The following is a 20,788-nucleotide window of genomic DNA, read 5'->3' on the forward strand; positions in this document are numbered from 1 at the left end:
CTAGACTTCCACTTTATTCCAGAAAGAATGTAATCAATGCCTTCAGGTAGATGTGCTCTGCTATCTTAATTTTTTTTAAATGTTTAAATCATCTCATGCACGTTCACCATAGTGTTTATGTCCCTTTGGTTTATATCATTGTGCCATGCACTGCCTTAATCATGCCAAAAGCTTAAAAACATTTAGGCTAATGTTCCGATTTAGTATCGGTCTCAATGATGAGCCTTGTATCCTTGATGGATTGAAAATTACCAAAACATTTGAAAAATGATCCGAGCCAGAGCTGCTTCATAATGAATGATTCTATCATGACTGCTAAAAGCTTCTCGAAGCATAATGCCTTTCAGCAGTATTTTTATGAATGTAATTTCCCTGTCGTGTTCATCAAATCTCTATAAACCCTGTCCTTGCATGTATCATTTCTTGCTCGGTGTATGAGAGTTTCCTGATGGTCTGTTTTGAAGTATATGCCTTAGACTGCTTAATAGCAGTTGACTGAAATAGGGTTTTCAATGGCCAATGCCGAATTATAGAGAACAGGGTGGACAAAGTCTTGCAAATCAATTTATAAACTATACATTTTAATTAGGGCTGCCCCCTAATATTCGACTAAACGTTAGTCGACGAGAAGAGTCTTGGTCGACCAAGTTTTGATTGGTCAGTTGGTCGCAGAAAAAAAAACTCCACAGGAAACCGACAAACACCGGTATTACTGCTGGTTGGATGCTAGGTGGCCATATGGGGTAATTTTCGTAAAGCAGGGTTAGGGTTAAGCCTACACAATAAAACAAGACTTCAAACTTTGAACTTTTATTTTAACTAAAAATTCAAATGAAACTGGAAAACAATTGTGCAATTAAAGTGTGTTCAACTTTTTGAAAGAAGGCTTTACAGCAGTTGTGAAGGGCAACATCTCTCTGGCAAAGAACCTACTTGATCTGTGCATTCTCTACCGGTCGGGTATTTCGTTGTCTGGGAAAATACATAGTGTGTGAATAAATTTGTTCTGTTCTCTCCATGAGATGTGTATATACATATATATCTCTCAGCAAAAAAAGAAACGTCCCTTTTTCAGGACACTATTTCAAAGATAATTTTGTAAAAATCTAAACTTCACAGATCACTATTGTAAATGGTTTAAACAATGTTTTCCATGCTTGTTCAATTAACCATAAACAATTAATGAACATGCACCTGTGGAACGGTTAAGACACTAACAGCATGGTAGGCAATTAAGGTCACAGTTATAAACACTTGGGACACTAAAGAGTGACTCTGGAAAAACACCAAAAGATGCCCAGGGTCCCTGCTCATCTGCGTCAACACACCTAAGACAGAGCTACAGGGAGACAGGAAGGACAGCTGATCGTCCTTGCAGTGGCAGACCACGTGTAACAACACCTGCACAGGATCGGTACATCCAAATATCACACCTGCGGGACAGGTACAGGATGGCAACAACAACTGCCCGAGTTACACCAGGAACGCACAATCCTTCCATCAGTGCTCAGACTGTCTGCATTAGGCTGAGAGAGGCTGGACTGAGGGCTTGTATGTCTGTTGTAAGGCAATTAATTTAATTGTAAAATTAATATTTTAAAGGCTCATTATTACAATTTAGTATTTCTATGTAATGTAGATCTGTGTTAGCAATGTTACTTATAACATTATCAGCCCTTGAACTCAAACCATTTTCTGATGGCACCCAAAATATAAGTAATATCATAAACGTGCAACAACTAGTCGACTAATCGCTTAAACTAATGACGACTAGTCGACTAGGAAAATCTTTGATCGGGGGCAGCCCTAATTTTAATTGTGGATGGGTCATGCTGGTCGACTAGTTATCCTACTACAGTCGAGTCCAGGGGTCGGCAACCTTTTTGACATGGTGTAGGGCTTTACTGGTTGTTTAGATCAGCGTTACTATCAGAAATAATTAATAATTATTTCTTTAGTTATTAATTAATATTTAAATAATAGAATCTAATTCATTAAAACCTCATATGGGGCTCCAGTAAATGTAGTGCGCTACGTTTAGGAGCGGATTTGGTTATTAGCAATTATTAATTATTAAAATCAATAGAACATTCATTTGAATCAATGTTAGCTTTTTTTTTTTTTTTTTAATCCTTTAAATCAATTATCAAAGATAATCGTTAATTATTAACATAGATGAAACATTGATTAAAAGTAACACTAGCTTATTGATCCTTCAAATTCAACAATCATCAAAGATAATTATCAAAAATCAATAGAATATTAAGGATTAATATCGCCGGGGCACCACCCTGTTTTTGGGGACTAATAACAGATAGTATAACAGTCTCAATATTTGTTCTCTTAGGAAAATAGACATCCGAAGAATATCGATTTTCAGGAAAAACAAAAAACAAAGCTTGAATCAGAGCGCTGACATCCCAACAGCATTTGACACAGGTGTATGCAAAACAAACCAAAACACTTCTCTTTGAAATATAAAAAAAATGTATGCAGTAATATCAATTAATAATCAATACAATGCAGTCAATAAACCTCCGACTTACAACTACAAACTAAACAGTGACATGATTAGATATGGTAACCAAAATAATCCTATAACACATGAAGGTTTTTGAGGGGTCGTGTGTGTGTGTCGTACGAGAGAGAATAAAGTGACGGCCCCAAAGCCGGTTTCGCGATCGTGGGAGAGAAAGCAGCTGTTAGTTTATCACTCAGACGCGGTGGACAGCTCGTAAACCGTCCTGCGGTCTTTGATTCTTTAATGGATAAACTCAGTGTGCCGGTCTCACCCGTTTTGGCGGAAATGCACAACAGTCCGATGTGGTTGGACTACAGCACAGCAGATCTCATTCGTGATAATAGTACATTACAGTAATACCTTGAGTATTAGTCGCAATGAGCAGACTCGGCGGTCCGTAAACTGCACAAGCAATAACCTTGATGCACAAGAAAAACGCACTATAATGTTCTATCTCTGTCCAGACGTAAACCTCTTACTTGAATCGTATGAGGAAGCAGCTAGAATGTGTGTTCATCTGTCGTTTGACTCCACTTGTTTCCTTGAGGCTCGCGTGATGACGGGAGGCCGTTTCCTCGCTCTGTCGGCGGGCGGTAAGGCTGCTGATTCTCGGCGGGCTGGCGGAGAAATCGGCGATGTCGACTTGATTGAAGATGGAAGAGAAATCTTTTCTCCACTTCTGCAGGCAAACGGATGAAGATGCGGATTGCTCAGCGGTCTCCTTCGGATCCGTTAGTGTTCGGTTGAATACAGAGTAATCTCAACTCGTCCAGCGAGATGGAGATTGTATGGCCACAGTTTCAAGTTGGACGTTACTTGTGCCACAAGGTTACACCTACGCACGGCGATCCCGGAAGCATCTCAGTTATTTCTACTCCCGATGACATCATGGTTGAGGGGCGTTCTGTTGTGTGCCTCATCCAATAGGAGTTGATAGTTCGATCCTTTAGTGAGCAAAGCTTCATGGGATTTGTAGTCTGTTTTGGACTCCCATTGTTTGATTTTTGGCGCGGTTTTTATCAGTAAGATTGATGACAGAGTGTGTGGTCAGGCTTTTACAACTGTTAGGCCTGCCTTTTGTCTTCTATCTGAGCTAATGGCTGGGCCAACGTCCGACACTGGAATGGAATATTGCATATCGTGGCGCCGTTTTGCGGCCCTCTTCAGCCTGTCGTGACCCGTTCAGCTTATCGCGGCCCATTCGGCCCCATTTCTTGGCCGGCCCACAGGGAAAAGTTCCAGTTCTCCCTAAGGCCAGTCTGCCCCTGTGTAGAGAGACTGATTTAAGAGGCATTTGCAGTGGTCTCAATTTTTTCCTGTGTGCGTGCGTGCGCTTTTCTGAAGTTTGAGTCCACTTGTGAATTTCTATTTTGCATTTTTCTAATTGAATAGTTTATTTTTATTACAAATGATATTATCAGCATAACAGTTTGAGTGAAAACCCCATGATTAATATAGTCATGGTCCTCCATGTGAATTTTCACAGAGCATCTTAAATGCTTTAATGAAAGAAAACCTATCCTTTTGTACAAAATGAGTTAATGTCACAAATTTGCTTATTTGATTACTGATCACGAAATTTTGTGCATTCTTAAATATTTCTTATTTTATGTCATTACTTTTATCAAAATCACACGGGTAATTACTAGGGATGTGCGAGACTAGTCGACTAAACGGTTCTGATGCTGCTATTCGACACTGGAATTATTAGTGGGTAAATATTTCCCTCCAATAAAAAACTGATCATAGTTTTTACACTTATGTTTGGCTTTATATTTTTACAGAGGCTGCACTTAAATTACTGTCATATTAATGTTACATATTTTAAATAGAATTAATAATACAAATATTATTTAAAAAAGGATATCTGGAGCAGATACAGAGTTTAATTTCACCTCAGGCTGTGCGTGCTTCTTCCCTCTCTCAATCACGGCGCGTGCAGGAAAAAATCCTCTCGCTAGACGAGCAACCTCAGCAAAGTAGTAATGAAATCACTTCGGTGGTGCGGGAATCGGATTTCCGAACGTTTGAAAGTCCCTATGGATGTTTTCACATTTGAGTCGTCTTTAAATCTGTGCATGCTTGTACGTTATTTTTTTCACTGAGCGGGCTTTTTCAAGCACAGAATAGATGCCTCGGGTGAGTCAAGTCCCGTCTTTCACTGGACCATGTCTACGAGTTAATTTTGCTCATCCAAAAAATTATGCTTTTAAGTAGCCTAGAAAATAACTGTTTTAGGCTAGGTATGCCATATTTTAATCTGCTGATTAAGAAGGCTATTTTTAACAAGGTGCCGACTGCTGAATGGGTTGAACTATATTCTGTGTACAAGTCATGTTTAGAATACGTTAGGTTTATTGTAGGCTACATTACAGGCCTATTTTTTTTCTATCCTATAGCTACTTTTTTTTTTTTTAAACATCGTAGCTGTTATTGGTTAACGTTCTTTAACGAACAGCTGTCATATTAGATCAATGGCTATTGCACGACTGCACGTTGTGAAATACGCGCAACTTTTCGGCGCGTTTTTTTTTCTCTCATAGATTTGGCTTAGTCTGCCTGGTAATTTTCAACAATGTCCTGACTGTTTTAATATGTTAAGTAACTTACTTGGTGATTTCCATTTAGAACAGGCTTTTAGGGTTGTTCTATTGATCCTGCACTTCATTCAGTTGTTTTCAATAAATATGTCTGTTAAATAGTCGCTAATGTTGATTCAGTGAATGCGTGTCTTGTTCTGTATGAATTCAGTGGAATTTAGCATCGGATTTGAAAAAGTATTTTAAATGTTTAAAACACTGTTTTCTGAAGGTTGGTTTCTCTTTAGACTAGTCGACTAGTCGGTTACAAAACATCCGTTTAAATGACAGTCAAATTAGTCGTAGCGCACGTCCCTAGTACTTACTAGCACGCAATCAACAGCGAGAGTGGAGCAGGCTATTTTACTTGAAGTTTTTTGCACCTGCATTCCAATCTACATCTTGATGTAATCCTTCCTCATGATCACGCAGCGTGTTTTCATCAGCTGCACGTGCAAGCCATTCACGCATTACAAGCCGATCACCTACTTGGCCCTTTTCGGTGAATCACACCTACAAAATCCTAAAACTTTATTTCCAGGTTTAATTTATATTTTGATTAGACTCAGATTTTTGTGTTTTCTCAATCTTTTAATGTAATTTTGAGTGTGACAATGATTTAAGGAGGGTGTACCTGATGCTGGGTTGGAAATCTCAAGGATTAATAGCGGTCTTTTCCTTATTACATCACGTGTTCTGAAAGCAAAAAGAAACAAATGAAACGCGGAATGTAGGCTGTCATCCTCGTAGCCTGACCGAAGCAAAGCGGGCGCGTTTACTCGCATGATTTAACCGAACGTGAAGCGCTGCTTGTGTGGTTGACATGCACGAACTGCACGAGTCTGTTGGGTATACTGCAGTCTCATCACACTTTTAATAGTGTTTAGTCTCCAATTCAGCTCATGAAAACATGCTGCGTGATCATGAGGAAGGATTACATCAAGATGTAGATTGGAATGCAGGTGCAGAATTTCATCTAAATAGTCTACTCTCCCTGTTGCTGGCGTGCCAGTGATTACCTCTCCATAGGTTGCCGACCCCTGGTCTAGTCAATTAGTGAGGTTGACCTGCTTTGATTACACAATTCTTTTAAGACCGATTCGTTGACTCGTTCAGGTAACCCACCGACTTGTTAATTTTGAAAATTTAGTTTTGCACATCCCAACACAACACCTACATAAAACTGCTAAAATTAAATAAATTACTGAATTTACACTATTTACTTGATTCACAACATATATTTGAAAAAAGGTACATGAATAAATGAAACAAAAAAATGGGACTGTTACTCTTCAGGAACTTCTCAGCTTAACAAATGTGTCCTTTCCCATTGCCACAACATGTATAATTCCTAGTTGTAATGCCTGTTCTACACAGCCAGAGATGCCATCCTAAAAAAAAACAGCTAAATAAACTTTTCCAGTTGTTTACTCAGCTTTGCTCTATGAAACCCAGGCTGTAGTTACTCTCTTGAATGTTCTTAAAGAGCTCTGATTTTTCTCTTGTTTGTTGTTCAGGCATCATGTAAAGCCACAGCTTCGTGCTGATGTTGGTCAACTGACAGAGACTTTGTCCGGTACCGGCAGTCCTCAGCCCCCATGCACTCCCACTTCCGACACCAGCATCTCCACCCTCACCCCGCTCTCTGAACCGCCAACTTCCCCCAGAGAAAACCACCACTCAGATCTAGGCATCAACAACCGGACCAGGTCTGTCCACACAGAACACACAGCAAAATGGCATATAAAAATATTGTTCTTTAGTAGCTGCATCAAAGAAGCAGATTTGATTGCATTGACCCAGTGAAGATAAACTAAGAGCATAGAGGGAACCAGGGAGTGATAAGATGACTTTGGAAATTTCTCTTCTCCCTAATCACACATCCTCCCTCTCATCCTCCATTTTTGTCATTTTCCTTAGTGTCTGTCACTCCTTCCCAGTGAGCCATTTGATTGAGATCTGAGGGTCATCTGTAGTGTGTACTCTTAAGTGAAGATATGTGTGATGATTGCAGTGTTTAACAACTTCTGATGTGTGCAGGAGAGGAAGCTACCGTGGCATGAGGAGGAGAAGAGAAGATGAAAGAATGGTCAGTCCATACATTTTTATTTTTTTAATCTGTTTTGCAGTAAAACTTGCTCTGTTTCTCTAATTTGTTTATATTTCTTATATCCACAGAGGCAGCATTTTGAAACGGGTGTGAATGCACCGCCCCCTAAGTTTGACCTTGCGACCACTAACTTCCCGCCATTGCCAGGAGGTGTGCCGAGCCGTCTGCCAGCTGTGGCCATGCCAACAGAGTCTGTGTTGGAAAATCGCATGGCAGATGTCGTTAAAGGCATCAGTAAGGACAAGGTATGACGAGTTGCTTCATGTATGTGCATTTACTCAACATTTTGCTTTATCACAGACAATCTCGGATATCTATCACTTGTGTAACAAAATTGCATTTGACTTTGTGTGTTTTAGCCGGACTCAAATAAGCAAGATGTTTGTCAAGATCCTGGAACGTGTCAAGTGGAAGCGCAGTCGACTGCACCCTCCATTACAGCGTCAAAGCTCCCCGCCCCTCAACAGGAGACACCTACCGCTAGGTATACACATGCATACTGTATATAATGCATACCATATGATATCCTACCCTCCTTTGTGAGAGGCACTTTGTCTTCCTATTTGGGTTTGCTCTGTGGAGCTTGAAAGTACCTGGTTACAGTGTATGCCATTGCATGGGAAATAGCAGTTTGGAAATTCTGTGAAACATTACCTTTTGTGTTCTATGAAAGATGGTCATACAGGTTTGGAATGATTTAAAGTTGAGTAAATGTGACAATTTTCATTTTTAGCTGTTCCTTTAACCCTTTAAGCTTGGACTGGACAAAAATAGTTGGCAAAATATTAGTAACTACAGCCTTGACCAACACAAAATCGGTATAGTTTTAAAGCTTAGAAGCAGTACTTGACTATGCATGTAGGCATTATGAACAAAACTGAACAAGTGCTTTTGAAATTTGCAGACAAATCAGTGTTCTGTTTTGATAATAATTTTGCACTGTACATATTGTAATCGGTAAAGCATCAAACTGATCAAATAGCCATATGTCTCATGGTGTTGGAAAGCTCTCAGATTAGAATACAACCAGCCTATTTGTTTTATTCACAGACAGAAATTAAATGAGTAATAGCTAAGCACATGTCTTTGACGTACATTTTATATGTAAACCGATGTTGCTAATAAGCCACGTTTTCGCTTATAATTTTTAGAAAAATATGTGGAACATATACGTACCAATACTTAAAGGGGATTCCTGTTAAAACAAGCACACACACGATCTAACAATGTGCTATCTGGGTGAAAACCACTTTACTTTCCTGGATCAGATGACTTCAACGGGAATGATGTAGTACATCGTCCAGAGTCCTGGAACGCTAAACCTATAGTATTAGGATTTAGATGACTTCCACCTCTGGTTGCAGCAATCCAAATATGGGCAGAGATGATCATTCACTCTTACATATGGCCACCAGGAGATGCCGCCAAGTACATGAGACTCAGTGATGGCTCAAATGACAGAACTGACTGAATGAGATCTCGTTACTCATGCCAGCATGCTTTGGAGAGAGAGCATACCTTTTAGTCATTTGCATGTTATGTACAATTATTTTGTTTTATTTGTTTGGAGAGGCTTTTAGACACTTGGAGACATTATTGGAGACTAAGATTATTTATTTTTGTAGTTTTGTCATACCAACACAGTTTGACTCTGTTATGGGTGACATAATTTATACCCTGTGATGCATATCAAATAAGAAAGTTTTCAAGTTTTTTTTTTTTTTATTAGGCTGATGGTCTCATAATACATCAGTCTATATCTTTGTTTTTTGTAGAGTTATATGCCTTTAATTTTGGGCATGCCACTGAAACAGGAAATTTTTAAAAACACCTTCTGAGCTTAGTGTTAAAGCCCCACTTAATTTTATAACAATGTGGGAAAGGATTGTTAAAGAACGAAGTATGTAATGAGTTAAAGATTGTACGTATAGAGACCGGTTGAATAAAATCTGTAATGCTACATTTCTCTTTATAGTGCGTCACATCAAGTGAAGAAACCAGAGAAGGCTGTTCAGATCTTTAACACACCTCCCAACCCAGCATCAGTGGCCACAAACCCAGCACCATCTGTTCCTGCCCCCAAACCGTCATGTAACCATATAAATTCAAGCACTGCAACTTCTCCTGTCCCTATAAGCACAACTGTGCAGGTAAGCACCTTCCTCTGCTAAATCATGAAGGCTGTAGTTGAAATTTTGTTTGGAATTTCTGTGGTGTGCAGACTATGCACAGACCCAGATGAACTACAATGAGTGCCAAAATGTGTAGTATTGGGTGCTGTAACCTACAATGCAGTGTGCTTGACCTTCCATTGTAAGTGTGACTAATGAACCTGAAATATTATCCACAATTTGTAACATCTTTCCTGACTTATTTCATCAGGACACCAACAGGGTTCCCACGGATCCTTAAGACTTAAAATGTCTTAAATTCAGTTTTCTGAAATTTAAGGTCATAAGTCTTAAATATCTTAAATGATGCAACAAATGTCTTATCATTTAAAGAGGTCTTAAATTTGGGAGCGGAGAAACAGGAATTGTGATATGACCTAATGTGATTATCAAACTTCAAAATATGGTATAATTAAATGCATGTGCTGCGTCCTTCAGTGTGAAACTTGAGTGTTTCCAGCTGTTGCAGAGCAGTTCACAATCATTAAGCCATATCGGAAATTTATGACACTATCACTAAAGATCAAGTGTTGATGATGATATAGTGTTGATTAAATATGACAACGTTTACTTGTATTTGTTTATATTGTAATACATTGTAGATTATTGTAGGAGTGCACGTTTCATTTCCCTTATCTGTTTGAATGAGCAACTGGAAGCAGTGAAGTGCAAACATTTCAAAATAAGAGTCCCCGGTGTATTTCAGCCTTTTAAAGTTATAGTTCTGCAATTTTTCAATTTTTTTTCAATTTTGAATGTGTGCCCCTGCCTGTTTAAGAGTCTGTGATACATGATTTAACATTTGTTTGGGGAAAAGCCCCGCCTCCATTCAGTAAGCACAATACAAAAATCACCAGAACTACACACATTTCTAATGCACGACTTGCTGAGGTGGGGATCGAGCCGGGAACCTGCCATTTGACATTTCATGGCTCTAACCACTTCTCCACTCAGTTGCTCAACAATATATCAAAATTCTGTATTCATTCTCTGTGGTTCAGATTGGAGATTTTGAGCCATTGTGTTTGCAAATCAGGCAAAGTTTGAAGGAGCAGAAGTGGAAAAACTGACAATCCATGATGGCGGCCACTATAATGGCGGTTTTAATGTAATGAGTCCATTGGAATCATCAGGAGGAGAGTAATCAGACAAAAGATATGCACAAAAGAAAAGTTAATTTTTGATATGCTGGTGGCACTATAGAATATGTCCTAGAGACCCAAATTTGTTATGGGGGCTATTCATGACTACCCCTATCAGTATGCCAAATTTCATAATTTTCAACGTACGGTTCTGTGGGCTGCCATAGACCCATTAGGGAGAAATAATACTATCTAAAGCAATAGGTGCCACAGCACCTTCGGTGCTTGGCCCCTAATAAGTGTTTCACCTTGCTATTTTTAGAAATAGTAGGCAGTGTACAGTATGCTGTAACAAGTGTCATTGTGTTTCATTTCCAAACATTACTGATGCTTGCTCTTTTACTTTCTGAGGGTTAACAAAGGGAATTTCTACTAGATTAAAATGTTTGTTTGACTCTTCTCAGGAGCCTCGGAAGCTTAGCTATGCAGAGGTGTGTCAGAGACCACCTAAAGACCCACCCCCCGCACCGGCCAGCCCAACCCCCTCTCCCAACACAAACCAACCACTACGCGAGCTTCGTGTCAACAAAGCGGAAGGCCCAGCCTCATCCCACTGCAGTACCAATGAGAAAGCGGAGAAAGGAAGTGAGGGTCGGACGTCTAGAGAGCAGACTGGCTACCAACGTGGTAACTGTCCCAGAGGCTCGGGCTTTAAGCTAAGAGAGCAACAGAGACGGCCCCCTCAGGGTCGACGCTCCTCTCCACAGTCAGGGTATAACAAACGCAGTGGAAAAGAACAAAACATCCCACCCAGATCGCCAAAGTAATTTCTCGTATGCCCACAATACAAACACTTGTGTGTATACTTGTATACACACATATATAAAACAGAAAGCAAGAGTGTATAAATCTATATATCTATATATATATATATATTATATATAAATCTACATATGAAAACTGGACTGTTGCACTGTGGTGTCGAAGAACCCTCTGCTTCCTTAAAGACTGTGACATCTGGAATGTTGATCCTTATAAATACAGGAGAAAACTAGCAATTTAAGGAAGAAACAAACCTCAAACTTGAATGAAAAACGGAGACCATGCTTCCTCTGTTTTATTTACAAAGGTTGATTTGCTTGAGAATGGATTTTGATTTTACTTGGAGTGTTTATGGTCCTGGCACTAGTGTACAATGCTGTACATTTTTATTATCTGTAAAAACTATATACTTTTTGGTAAAAAGTACTGTTGGTGAGAAATTTAGCCAGCACATGTTCTGCATATGCAACAAATCACACAAAGACAGCATTACGTTGCTCACCGGTCCATATCTCACCTGTGTGAATGTGTTTGTTACTTCCTGTGTTTGCACCTGTCCTAAATAAGGGTTGGGGAAAATATATTTACAGATGCATCACAGTGCTTTCACAAATGATTCTGTCAATGCATAAAAGTTCATAATTGAAACTTCATTTTTGCTTTTTAGAGAGAGCTTACAGAGGACAAACATTACGTATAAGGGTCAAAAGGTGTGCAAAATCTGCTAAATTCACTATATGTAAATGTATTCTGTATTCTAAATGTTCCACATTTCTCCATAGAGCTGGAAGAACAATGGTGTGTTCTTGCTATCAATTTGACTGAATGTCTTAAGGTCTGGTCCAAATTCCAGATTTTTCTGGCAAGAGAACGGTCTATACAATTGTGAACTAGTACCTGAACCAAAATCAGTTCATTGTGGAACTATTCCCATTCCGATTAAATTAGATGGGAAGAGACCTTCTGACCGACGTGTAAAGTGACCAACCACAGTTTTTTTTTATTTTTTATTTTACTTGCCATTTAGGAGTGGCTTTATCTGATCATTTATACCACAATAATAGACTTGGTATAATAGATGTTTTGGGGGCATCTAATAATTATATTGTGTACACAAGTACAATTACCAATAATATTGCATATTTTGTCCCACTAATAAAGCCAAGTCAACAGTGAAGCATTGATTTCTAGTTGGGATGCAGATGTAAATTTACTGCTATTAACAACAATAATCTGGAAAATGTTAACACCTAATTTATATAGAAATATTCTGACAGTGGGTATGAGTTAGGTTTCCTTTCATCAGGCATTTACTCATTAAAATAGTAATTTGAAGTCAGACAAAGCCAGTTACAGATAGCTTGGTCCACAATTCACAAAGGTCCATGTTTTAAAGCCCTTGAGTTTACTTGGCCTTTATGAAAATGTACCATATCATTTTTGCTTTGGCTTGTGAAGTGGATTGAAAAAGCCTCACAATTTATGTCTGTTCATTGCGCAGTTTTCCCGTTTATCTTGGCAATACTGTTTAGAATGGCAGGACTGCTTAATATGATTTTAAACTAGTTTAATCACAGACACATTTGGGGTTTTCATGGAGGTTTTAAACGAATAATTCCATGCTAAATTCTGCGACCCACCCCGCGCATTTCGCAGTACTATTTATGAGTATCTATTTGCAAACGCATCAGCTCTGCGCTTGCACTGCTCTGTCCGTTAAGCCATGCTGACAATTGATCCAGTATAACCGTAGCATGTTTCGTTCTGCTTTTGGAGCGTTTGCTGTTTGATATTTTTCAAACCCAACATAACATGGCAGTGCATCAGAGAGTTGGCCAACTTTGTAGTCGCACCAGTGCGACCTCTTATAAAATTTAGTGTCACTGGTAGAAAAAATGGTCGCACTCTGGAGCCCTGCCTTATTCGTGGAAGTTTTGTAAAGCCAGACAATCGCGTCAGAGCTTGCCATGTCAAAAAAGTACTTTTTGCAGTTTCCTGTGCAGTATGCATCGGACAGAATCATTTTGTAATCGCATTGTGACTCACACAGTCACCCTTAGTACAACACTGCAAGACAAATGGTATGTGAAGAGAATATTTAAATGGGGAAAGAATGGAAGAGGAAATGTGAAGGTTAAGCTCACAGAATGAGACCTAACAAGAATGTCATGATGAATGAAATAGTACTTCTGTAGAAAAGAAAAAAAAAGAGTACAAACATGGGTATGTATTTTTATGGTGATTTGAGTTGTGCTGTATAATGTTGCAAAGTGTCATCTGTGATGTCCAGTGTTTTTGGAGGCTGAGTCTAACAGTAACCAAGGAGGATCAAGCTGCTTTCATGATGAAATAATGAAATCATTTGTTTAGATAAGCAAGTGTGGAAGCCACTGTTTGTCTTCCTTTCCATTTGGAGTGAAAGTCTTGTTTTTTTTATAGCAATCAGGTGTTTGTACATTTGGCTTTGACTGAATTTTCAGTTTTCCCTTCTGCTGTAGATGCTGGTGACAGTAGGTTGGATTTTACATAATTATAGTTGGTGTGCTGCTTCAGAACTGCCGAACATGTCCAGTCTATAATATTCAGTCAGTCCACATGGTCTGTTTGCTTTTGTAATCTGTATGTGATTCTTTCATTTATGCCTGTACATTTCAGGTGTGATTTCCTGTATGCAGAGTGATGTACTGTAATATACCTGCTACAGTGTTCATAATTTACGTGTCATCTGATCTCATGTTGTTTTTTGTTAAAGGATTGGGAACTTGGGACCTCAAAAGAAATGGATGTGTATGACTGCTAATTTTCTTTTTTTTTTTTTTTTTTAATTCAGTAATCACATTGAACTCTTCAGGGGTCTTAAGATTCAGTTAATGAAATGTATATTTGTTTTAACTGTTTCATTTGTGACACTGTAATGCATGATTCTCTCCTCAATTTATCCTCCCCCTTTGTCGCATCTGTCATTCACATGTATGTTGTGTACCAATCCAGACCAAAGTCAAATCAGCAGAGACAATCTCAGGAAGTGCTGTTTAAATACAGTAACTCCTCTCTTATTCTGCCATAGGCAGGGCCACTGTTTAATGAGTGAGTGGTTATAATCATGATTATGTTGAGTAGTGTGTATGCATGCTTGTGTGTTTTAGTTTTATGAAACATCCTTTTGTCTAGAGCCTTCTAAAGGTATCAGTGTGTCCTAATGATTTTCTCAAATTTCCCTTTTATTTGGCAGTTTTAAACTGAAGAATAGTTCGGGAAAGAAAGATCATTCAGGAATTGTTTAATTTATTGTTTAAATACTGTTTCTTTGTTCAACTTAAATTAGTGTGGCTTTCTTGTCCTAACATGTGTATTAATAGTTTTAAGATCTGTTATTTCAGATTATTTTCTATATTTGGCAATATGCTCTTTGTGCGCAAATTGTGTAGGGACTGTGCCACTAAAATTAAAGCAGTGGACCTAGTTTTATTTTTTTATCTGAATTAATGGATTTGATTCATAACTGGCTGTTGAAATGAAATGTATTAACTTTTGTTGCTAATCTTATCCCCTGTAGGCTATAAGCTTTTTGGAAATGAAAGTGTTGAAGTAGTAAGTATTTAGCCAGACTTTTTTTTTTTTTTTTTTTTTTTTTAGGGTGGTAGGTTCTTTCCTGGAAGAGAACAGGCAGAGCAACTGAGTGAAGTGTTTGTGGATGACATTGTAGATGTTTAATGAAAAAATGTGAAGGGAAATGGAAGAAAAAATAAATAAAATATGAATCAGTAAGGCAGTATGGTTTTCTTGAACACCCTAGTCATAAATGGTAAGGGGTTATTGGAATTTCTACTGTTGTTTGGAACCTGATCCTAAAGGGAATTTTCTCAGGTTTCCAACATAAAATAAAAAGTAGACTTTAAAATACAAAGCTCTCCTTAGAACTGTTGATTATCAATAGGAACATCATAAAGAAACTTGGAAAAATCTTTGAAGTATTTTAAAACTCTTTGTTCCCACTGCGATTTCCTTTATACAGAAGCAAGACATTATTGAAGAGTAACTAAGGAAATTTAATGAGGAACTAAGAAAAACATTTCACTACATTACATCACATGTATTTAATATGTATGTGACAAATAATAATCTGAGTTCTGAAGATTAAACTATCCAACACACCCTTATCAAAATAAAAATTATAAACATGAAAATGTTGTGAGTCAGGTCATATTTTCTTACCAAATCCTATACATGGTCCTTTAGGATTTTTGAATGGGCCATTTTGTGGTAATGAAGCAAGATGTAACTTGATCAGGGGTGTCACTTTGTTTTAAAAGGTAGTGGGGACATTTGGTCAGGGGGAGGTTACGCCACAGTATTAATTTGGTTTTGTGTGGACAATGTCAAATAATATTTTACTGTTTTAACAAACAGTCATTCTTGATGACCAATTCAAGCGCTCCAATAAATATTTCACATAGTTTGATAACTTGATCTGTACATCTAATACTGTCAGTACTGTGATTTTGCTAGTCAGTGGAAAAATACATTGTAAGCACAGTAAGCTTTTGCCAGAATGATTGATTGGTCTCATGGTAAAGTTTTTCCACGTTCTAATCTGCCATAATATAACTTTTTAATGTAATAAATGAAATTGCATTAGATGTTTATTATGAGCGGGGACACATTTGTTTGCAATTTGCTTCCGATTTAATTGGAAAAGAGCGAGAGTTACGCAACACTGGAGTGAGGAGAGCGCGCGTCTGGATGCCACTCAATGCCACTGATAACAGCCGCAACAAGTGCTCATAACATTAAAATTAAACTCCACCACTGGATCCACACTTATCAGAATCAGCTTTATTGCCAAGTATGCTTACACATACAAGGAATTTGTCTTGGTGACAGGAGCTTCCAGTGTACAACAATACAAAAACAGCAAGACATAGATAATAATAAAAAATAACAAAAACTAATTATACACATACGCACACACATAGGTAGTGCAGATCTAATACAATCTGTTATCTGTTATGTACAGTTCAAATACAAATCCGTTATGTACATTGCAAATGTTTTTTTTTATTTTTTATTTTATTTTTTTTTCTCAGAGGAATGAAATGGCAGAAGAGGTTGGATGTGTTGGATAAATATAAAAAAGACTAAACTGTGTATTGCACATAGTTATTGCTCAATGGGGCAATTTAACTGTTCATGAGATGGATAGCCTGAGGGAAAAAACTGTTCCTGTGCCTGACGGTTCTGGTGCACAGAGCTCTGAAGTGGCGGCCAGAAGGCAACAGTTCAAAAAGGTAATGGATAGGGTGAGTGGGGTCCAGAGTGATTTTTCCAGCCTTTTTCCTCACTCTGGAAGTGTATAGTTCTTGAAGGGGGGGCAGGGGGCAACCAATAATCCTCTCAGCAGTCCGAACTGTCCTTTGTAGTCTTCTGATGTCTGATTTCGTAGCTGAACCAAACCAGACAGTTACTGAAGTGTAGAGGACAGACTCAGTGACTGCTGAGTAAAACTGTATCAGCAGTACCTGTGGCAGGTTGAACTTCCTCAGCTGGTGAAGGAAGTACAACCTCTGCTGGGCCTTTTTCACAATGGAGTCAATGTGTGTCCCCCACTTCAGGTCCTGTGAGATGGTAGTGCCCAGGAACCTGAATGACTCTGCTGCCACAGTGCTGTTTAGAATGGTGAGGGGGGTCAGTGTTGGGGTGTTCCTCCTAAAGTCCACAATAATCTCCACCGTTTTGAGCATGTTCAGCTCAAGGTTGTTTTGACTGCACCAGACAGCCAACTGTTCAGCCTCCGTTTTGTATGCAGACTCATCGTCATCTCGGATGAGGCCGATGACAGTGGTGTCATCTGCAAACTTCAGGAGCTTGACAGAGGGGTCCTTGGCGATGCAGTCATTGGTGTAGAGGGAGAAGAGTAGTGGGGAGAGCACACATCCCTGGGGGGCACCAGTGCTGATTCTACAGGTGCTAGAAGTGAGTTTCCCCTGTCTCACAAGCTGCTGCCTGTCCGTCGGAAAGCTGGTAATCCACTGACAGATAGACATGGGAACAGAGAGTTGGTGTAATTTATTCTGGAGTATAGCTGGGATGATGGTGTTGAAAGCCGAACTGAAGTCCACAAAAAGGATCCTTGCATATGTCCCTGGTCTGTCCAGATGTTGCAGGATATGACGCAATCCCATGTTGACTGCATCATCCACAGACCTGTTTGCTCAATAAGCAAATTGAAGGGGATCTAGAAAGGGTCCAGTGATGTTCTTCATGTGGGCCAACACCAGTCTCTCAAATGATTTCATGACCACAGACATCAGGGCAACAGGTCTGTAGTCATTAAGTCCTATGATTTTTGGTTTCTTTGGGACAGGAATAATGATCGAGTGTTTGAAGCAGCATGGGACTTCACACTGCTCCAGTTATCTATTGAAGATCTGTGTGAAGATGGGGGCCAGCTGGTTAGCACAGGATCGAAGACACACTGGTGAGACGCCATCTGGGCCTGAAGCTTTCCTTGTATTTTGTTTCCGAAAGACCCGGCTCACATCATCTTCACAGATCTTAAGTGCAGGTTGAGTAGCAGGAGGGGGGTTGCAGGAGGTGTTAGTGTTTGTGTAAAGTGAAGGTCAGTGTGGGTGTGGGGTGTGAGATTGGGCCTTTCAAATCTGCAGTAGAACACATTCAGGTCTTCAGCCAGTTGTTGGTCCACAACAGGGTTGGGGGTAGGAGTCCTATAATTTGTGAGTTGTTTTATGCCACTCCACACTGATGCAGGGTCATTAGCTGAAAACTTGTTTTCCAGCTTCTCAGAGTATCTTCTTTTAGCCACTCTAATTTCCTTGTTCAGTGTGTTCCAGGCCTGATTGTACAAGACTTTATTCCCACCCCTGTAAGCATCCTCTTTGGCCTGACAAAGTTGCCTGAGCTCTGCTGTAAACCACGGTTTGTCGTTGTAGAACTTTAAATAAGTCCTAGTAGGAATGCACATACAGTGCATCTGGAAGGTATTCACAGCACTTCACTTTTTCCACATTTTGTTATGTTACAGCCTTATTCCAAAATGGATTAAATTCATTATTTTCCTCAAAATTCTACAAACAATACCCTATAATGACAACGTGAAAGAAGTTTGTTTGAAATCTTTGCAAATTTATTAAAAATAAAAAAAAATTTAAAAAAATCACATGTACATAAGTATTCAAAGCCTTTGCTCAATACTTTGTTGAAGCATCGTTGGCACCAATTACAGCCTCAAGTCTTTTTGAGTATGATGCTACAAGCTTGGCACACCTATTTTTGGGCAGTTTCTCCCATTCTTCTTTGCAGGACCTCTCAAGCTTGTATGGGGAGCATCGGTGCACAGCCATTTTCAGATCTCTCCAGAGATGTTCAATCGTGTTCAAGTCTGGGCTCTGGCTGGGCCACTCAAGGACATTCACAGAGTTGTCTCGTAGCCACTCCTTTGTTATCTTGACTGTGTGCTTAGGGTCGTTGTCCTGTTGGAAGATGAACCGTCGCCCCAGTCTGAGGTCCAGAGCGCTCTGGAGCAGGTTTTCATCAAGGATGTCTCTGTACATTGCTGCATTAATCTTTCCCTTGATCCTGACTAGTCTCCCAGTTCCTGCCGCTGAAAAACATCCCCACAGCATGATGCTGTCACCACCATGCTTCACTGAAGGGATGGTATTGGCCAGGTGATGAGCGGTGCCTGGTTTCCTCCAGACATGACGCTTGCCATTCAGGCCAAAGAGTTCAATCTTTGTTTCTCATGGTCTGAGAGTCCTTCAGGTGCCTTTTGGCAAACTCCAGGTGGGCTGTCATGTGCCTTTTACTGAGGAGTGGATTCCGTCTGGCCACTCTACCATACAGGCCTGATTGGTGGAGTGCTGCAGAGATGGTTGTTCTTCTGGAAGGTTCTCCTCTCTCCACAGAGAAATGCTGGAGCTCTGTCAGAGTGACCATCAGGTTCTTGGTCACCTCCCTGACTAAGGCCCTTCTCCCCCGATCGCTCAGTTTGGCCAGGCGGCCAGCTCTAGGAAGAGTCCTGGTGGTTCCAAACTTCTTCCATTTACGGATGATGGAGGCCACTGTGTTCGTTGGGACCTTCAATGCTGCAGAAATTTTTCTGTACCCTTCCCCAGATCTGTGCTTCGATACAATCCTGTCTCGGAGGTCTACAGACAGTTCCTTGGACTTCATGGCTTGGTTTGTGCTCTGACATGTACTGTTAACTGTGGGACCTTATATAGACAGGTGTGTGCCTTTCCAAATCATGTCCAATCAACTGAATTTACCACAGGTGGACTCCAATCAAGTTTTAGAAACATCTCAAGGATGATCAGTGGAAACAGGATGCACCTGAGCTCAATTTTGAGTGTCATGACAAAGGCTGTGAATACTTATGTACATGTGATTTTTTTCGTTTTTTATTATTAATAAATTTGCAAAGATTTCAAACAAACTTCTTTCACGTTGTCATTATGGGGTATTGTTTGTAGAATTTTGAGGAAAATAATGAATTTAATCCATTTTGGAATAAGGCTGTAACATAACAAAATGTGGAAAAAGTGAAGCGCTGTGAATACTTTCCGGATGCACTGTATACTCACAGAAACTGATTTATGATGTAACAGTATCTGTGAGCTCGTCCAGGTCTGTGGCTGCAGCCTCAAAAACACTCCAATCAGTGCAGTCAAAGCAGGCTTGTAGTTCCTGCTCTGCTTCATTGGTCCATCTCTTTACAGTCCTTACTACTGGCTTGGTTGATTTTAATTTCTGCCTGTAGGTTGGAAGAAGATAAACCAGACAGTGATCAGAGAGTCCCAAAGCTGCTCCAGTATGTTCCTGTCTCTGGTGGGGCATGTACTGAGCTGTTTGTATTTGGGCAGTTCATGTGTGAGATTTGCTTTGTTAAAATCCCCAAGAATAATAATAACTGAGTCTGGGTATTGTTGTTCTGTGTCTGTGATTTGATCAGCCAGCTGTTGCAGCGCTGTGTTCACACACGCATTTGGCGCGATATACACACTCACCAGAATAAACGAGGAAACGTTTATTCCCACGTCGAGTAGAAAGGCTTACAGTTAATAAAGAGTGCTTCCAAATTAGGACAGCACATCCTCTATAACGTTTTTACATCTGTACACCAACTTTCATTGATGTAAAAGCATTTTCCACCGCCTCTCATTTTCCCCGTTAACTAATGATGCGATCCGCTCTGAACAGCTGGAAGCCCGGCAGATGTAATGCGCTGTCCGGAATGGCTTCACTCAGCCAGGATTCTGTGAAGCACAAGGCAGCAGAGGTTGAAAAGTCCTTGTTTGTGTGGGTGAGGAGATGTAGTTCGTCCGTTTTGTTAGGAAGAGAGCAGAGATGCGCTAGATGAATATTCGGCAACACTGTTCGAAATCCACGCCGACGGAGTTTGACCAGCGCACCGGCTCATCTCCCTTGCCTTTGTCTCTTGAACAGCAGAGCTGCGCCTCCAACTAAAATGTCCAGCAAAACTT

The 20,788-nt window shown here is 39.8% G+C and overlaps 1 protein-coding gene across 4 annotated transcripts in view; it reads left to right on the plus strand.

The window, feature by feature from the left end:
• LOC127446139 (la-related protein 4-like) overlaps positions 1–14,118 on the plus strand; it is a 42,023-nt gene extending 27,905 nt beyond the window's left edge. For 3 of the 4 annotated variants that reach the window (XM_051706824.1, XM_051706825.1, XM_051706827.1), the window contains 7 exons: positions 5–46; positions 6,618–6,809; positions 7,141–7,189; positions 7,279–7,455; positions 7,570–7,694; positions 9,186–9,360; positions 10,928–14,118. In XM_051706824.1, the coding sequence (XP_051562784.1) occupies positions 5–46; positions 6,618–6,809; positions 7,141–7,189; positions 7,279–7,455; positions 7,570–7,694; positions 9,186–9,360; positions 10,928–11,290 (1,123 nt within the window). In that variant the 3' untranslated portion in view covers positions 11,291–14,118. The remainder of the gene's footprint in view (positions 1–4; positions 47–6,617; positions 6,810–7,140; positions 7,190–7,278; positions 7,456–7,569; positions 7,695–9,185; positions 9,361–10,927) is intronic. The other variant, XM_051706826.1, reaches the window with a different exon arrangement.
• Positions 14,119–20,788: the final 6,670 nt, after the last annotated feature.

Source organism: Myxocyprinus asiaticus, chromosome 9, assembly GCF_019703515.2.
Source record: "Myxocyprinus asiaticus isolate MX2 ecotype Aquarium Trade chromosome 9, UBuf_Myxa_2, whole genome shotgun sequence".
In the NCBI taxonomy this organism is placed as follows: Eukaryota; Metazoa; Chordata; class Actinopteri; order Cypriniformes; family Catostomidae; genus Myxocyprinus; species Myxocyprinus asiaticus.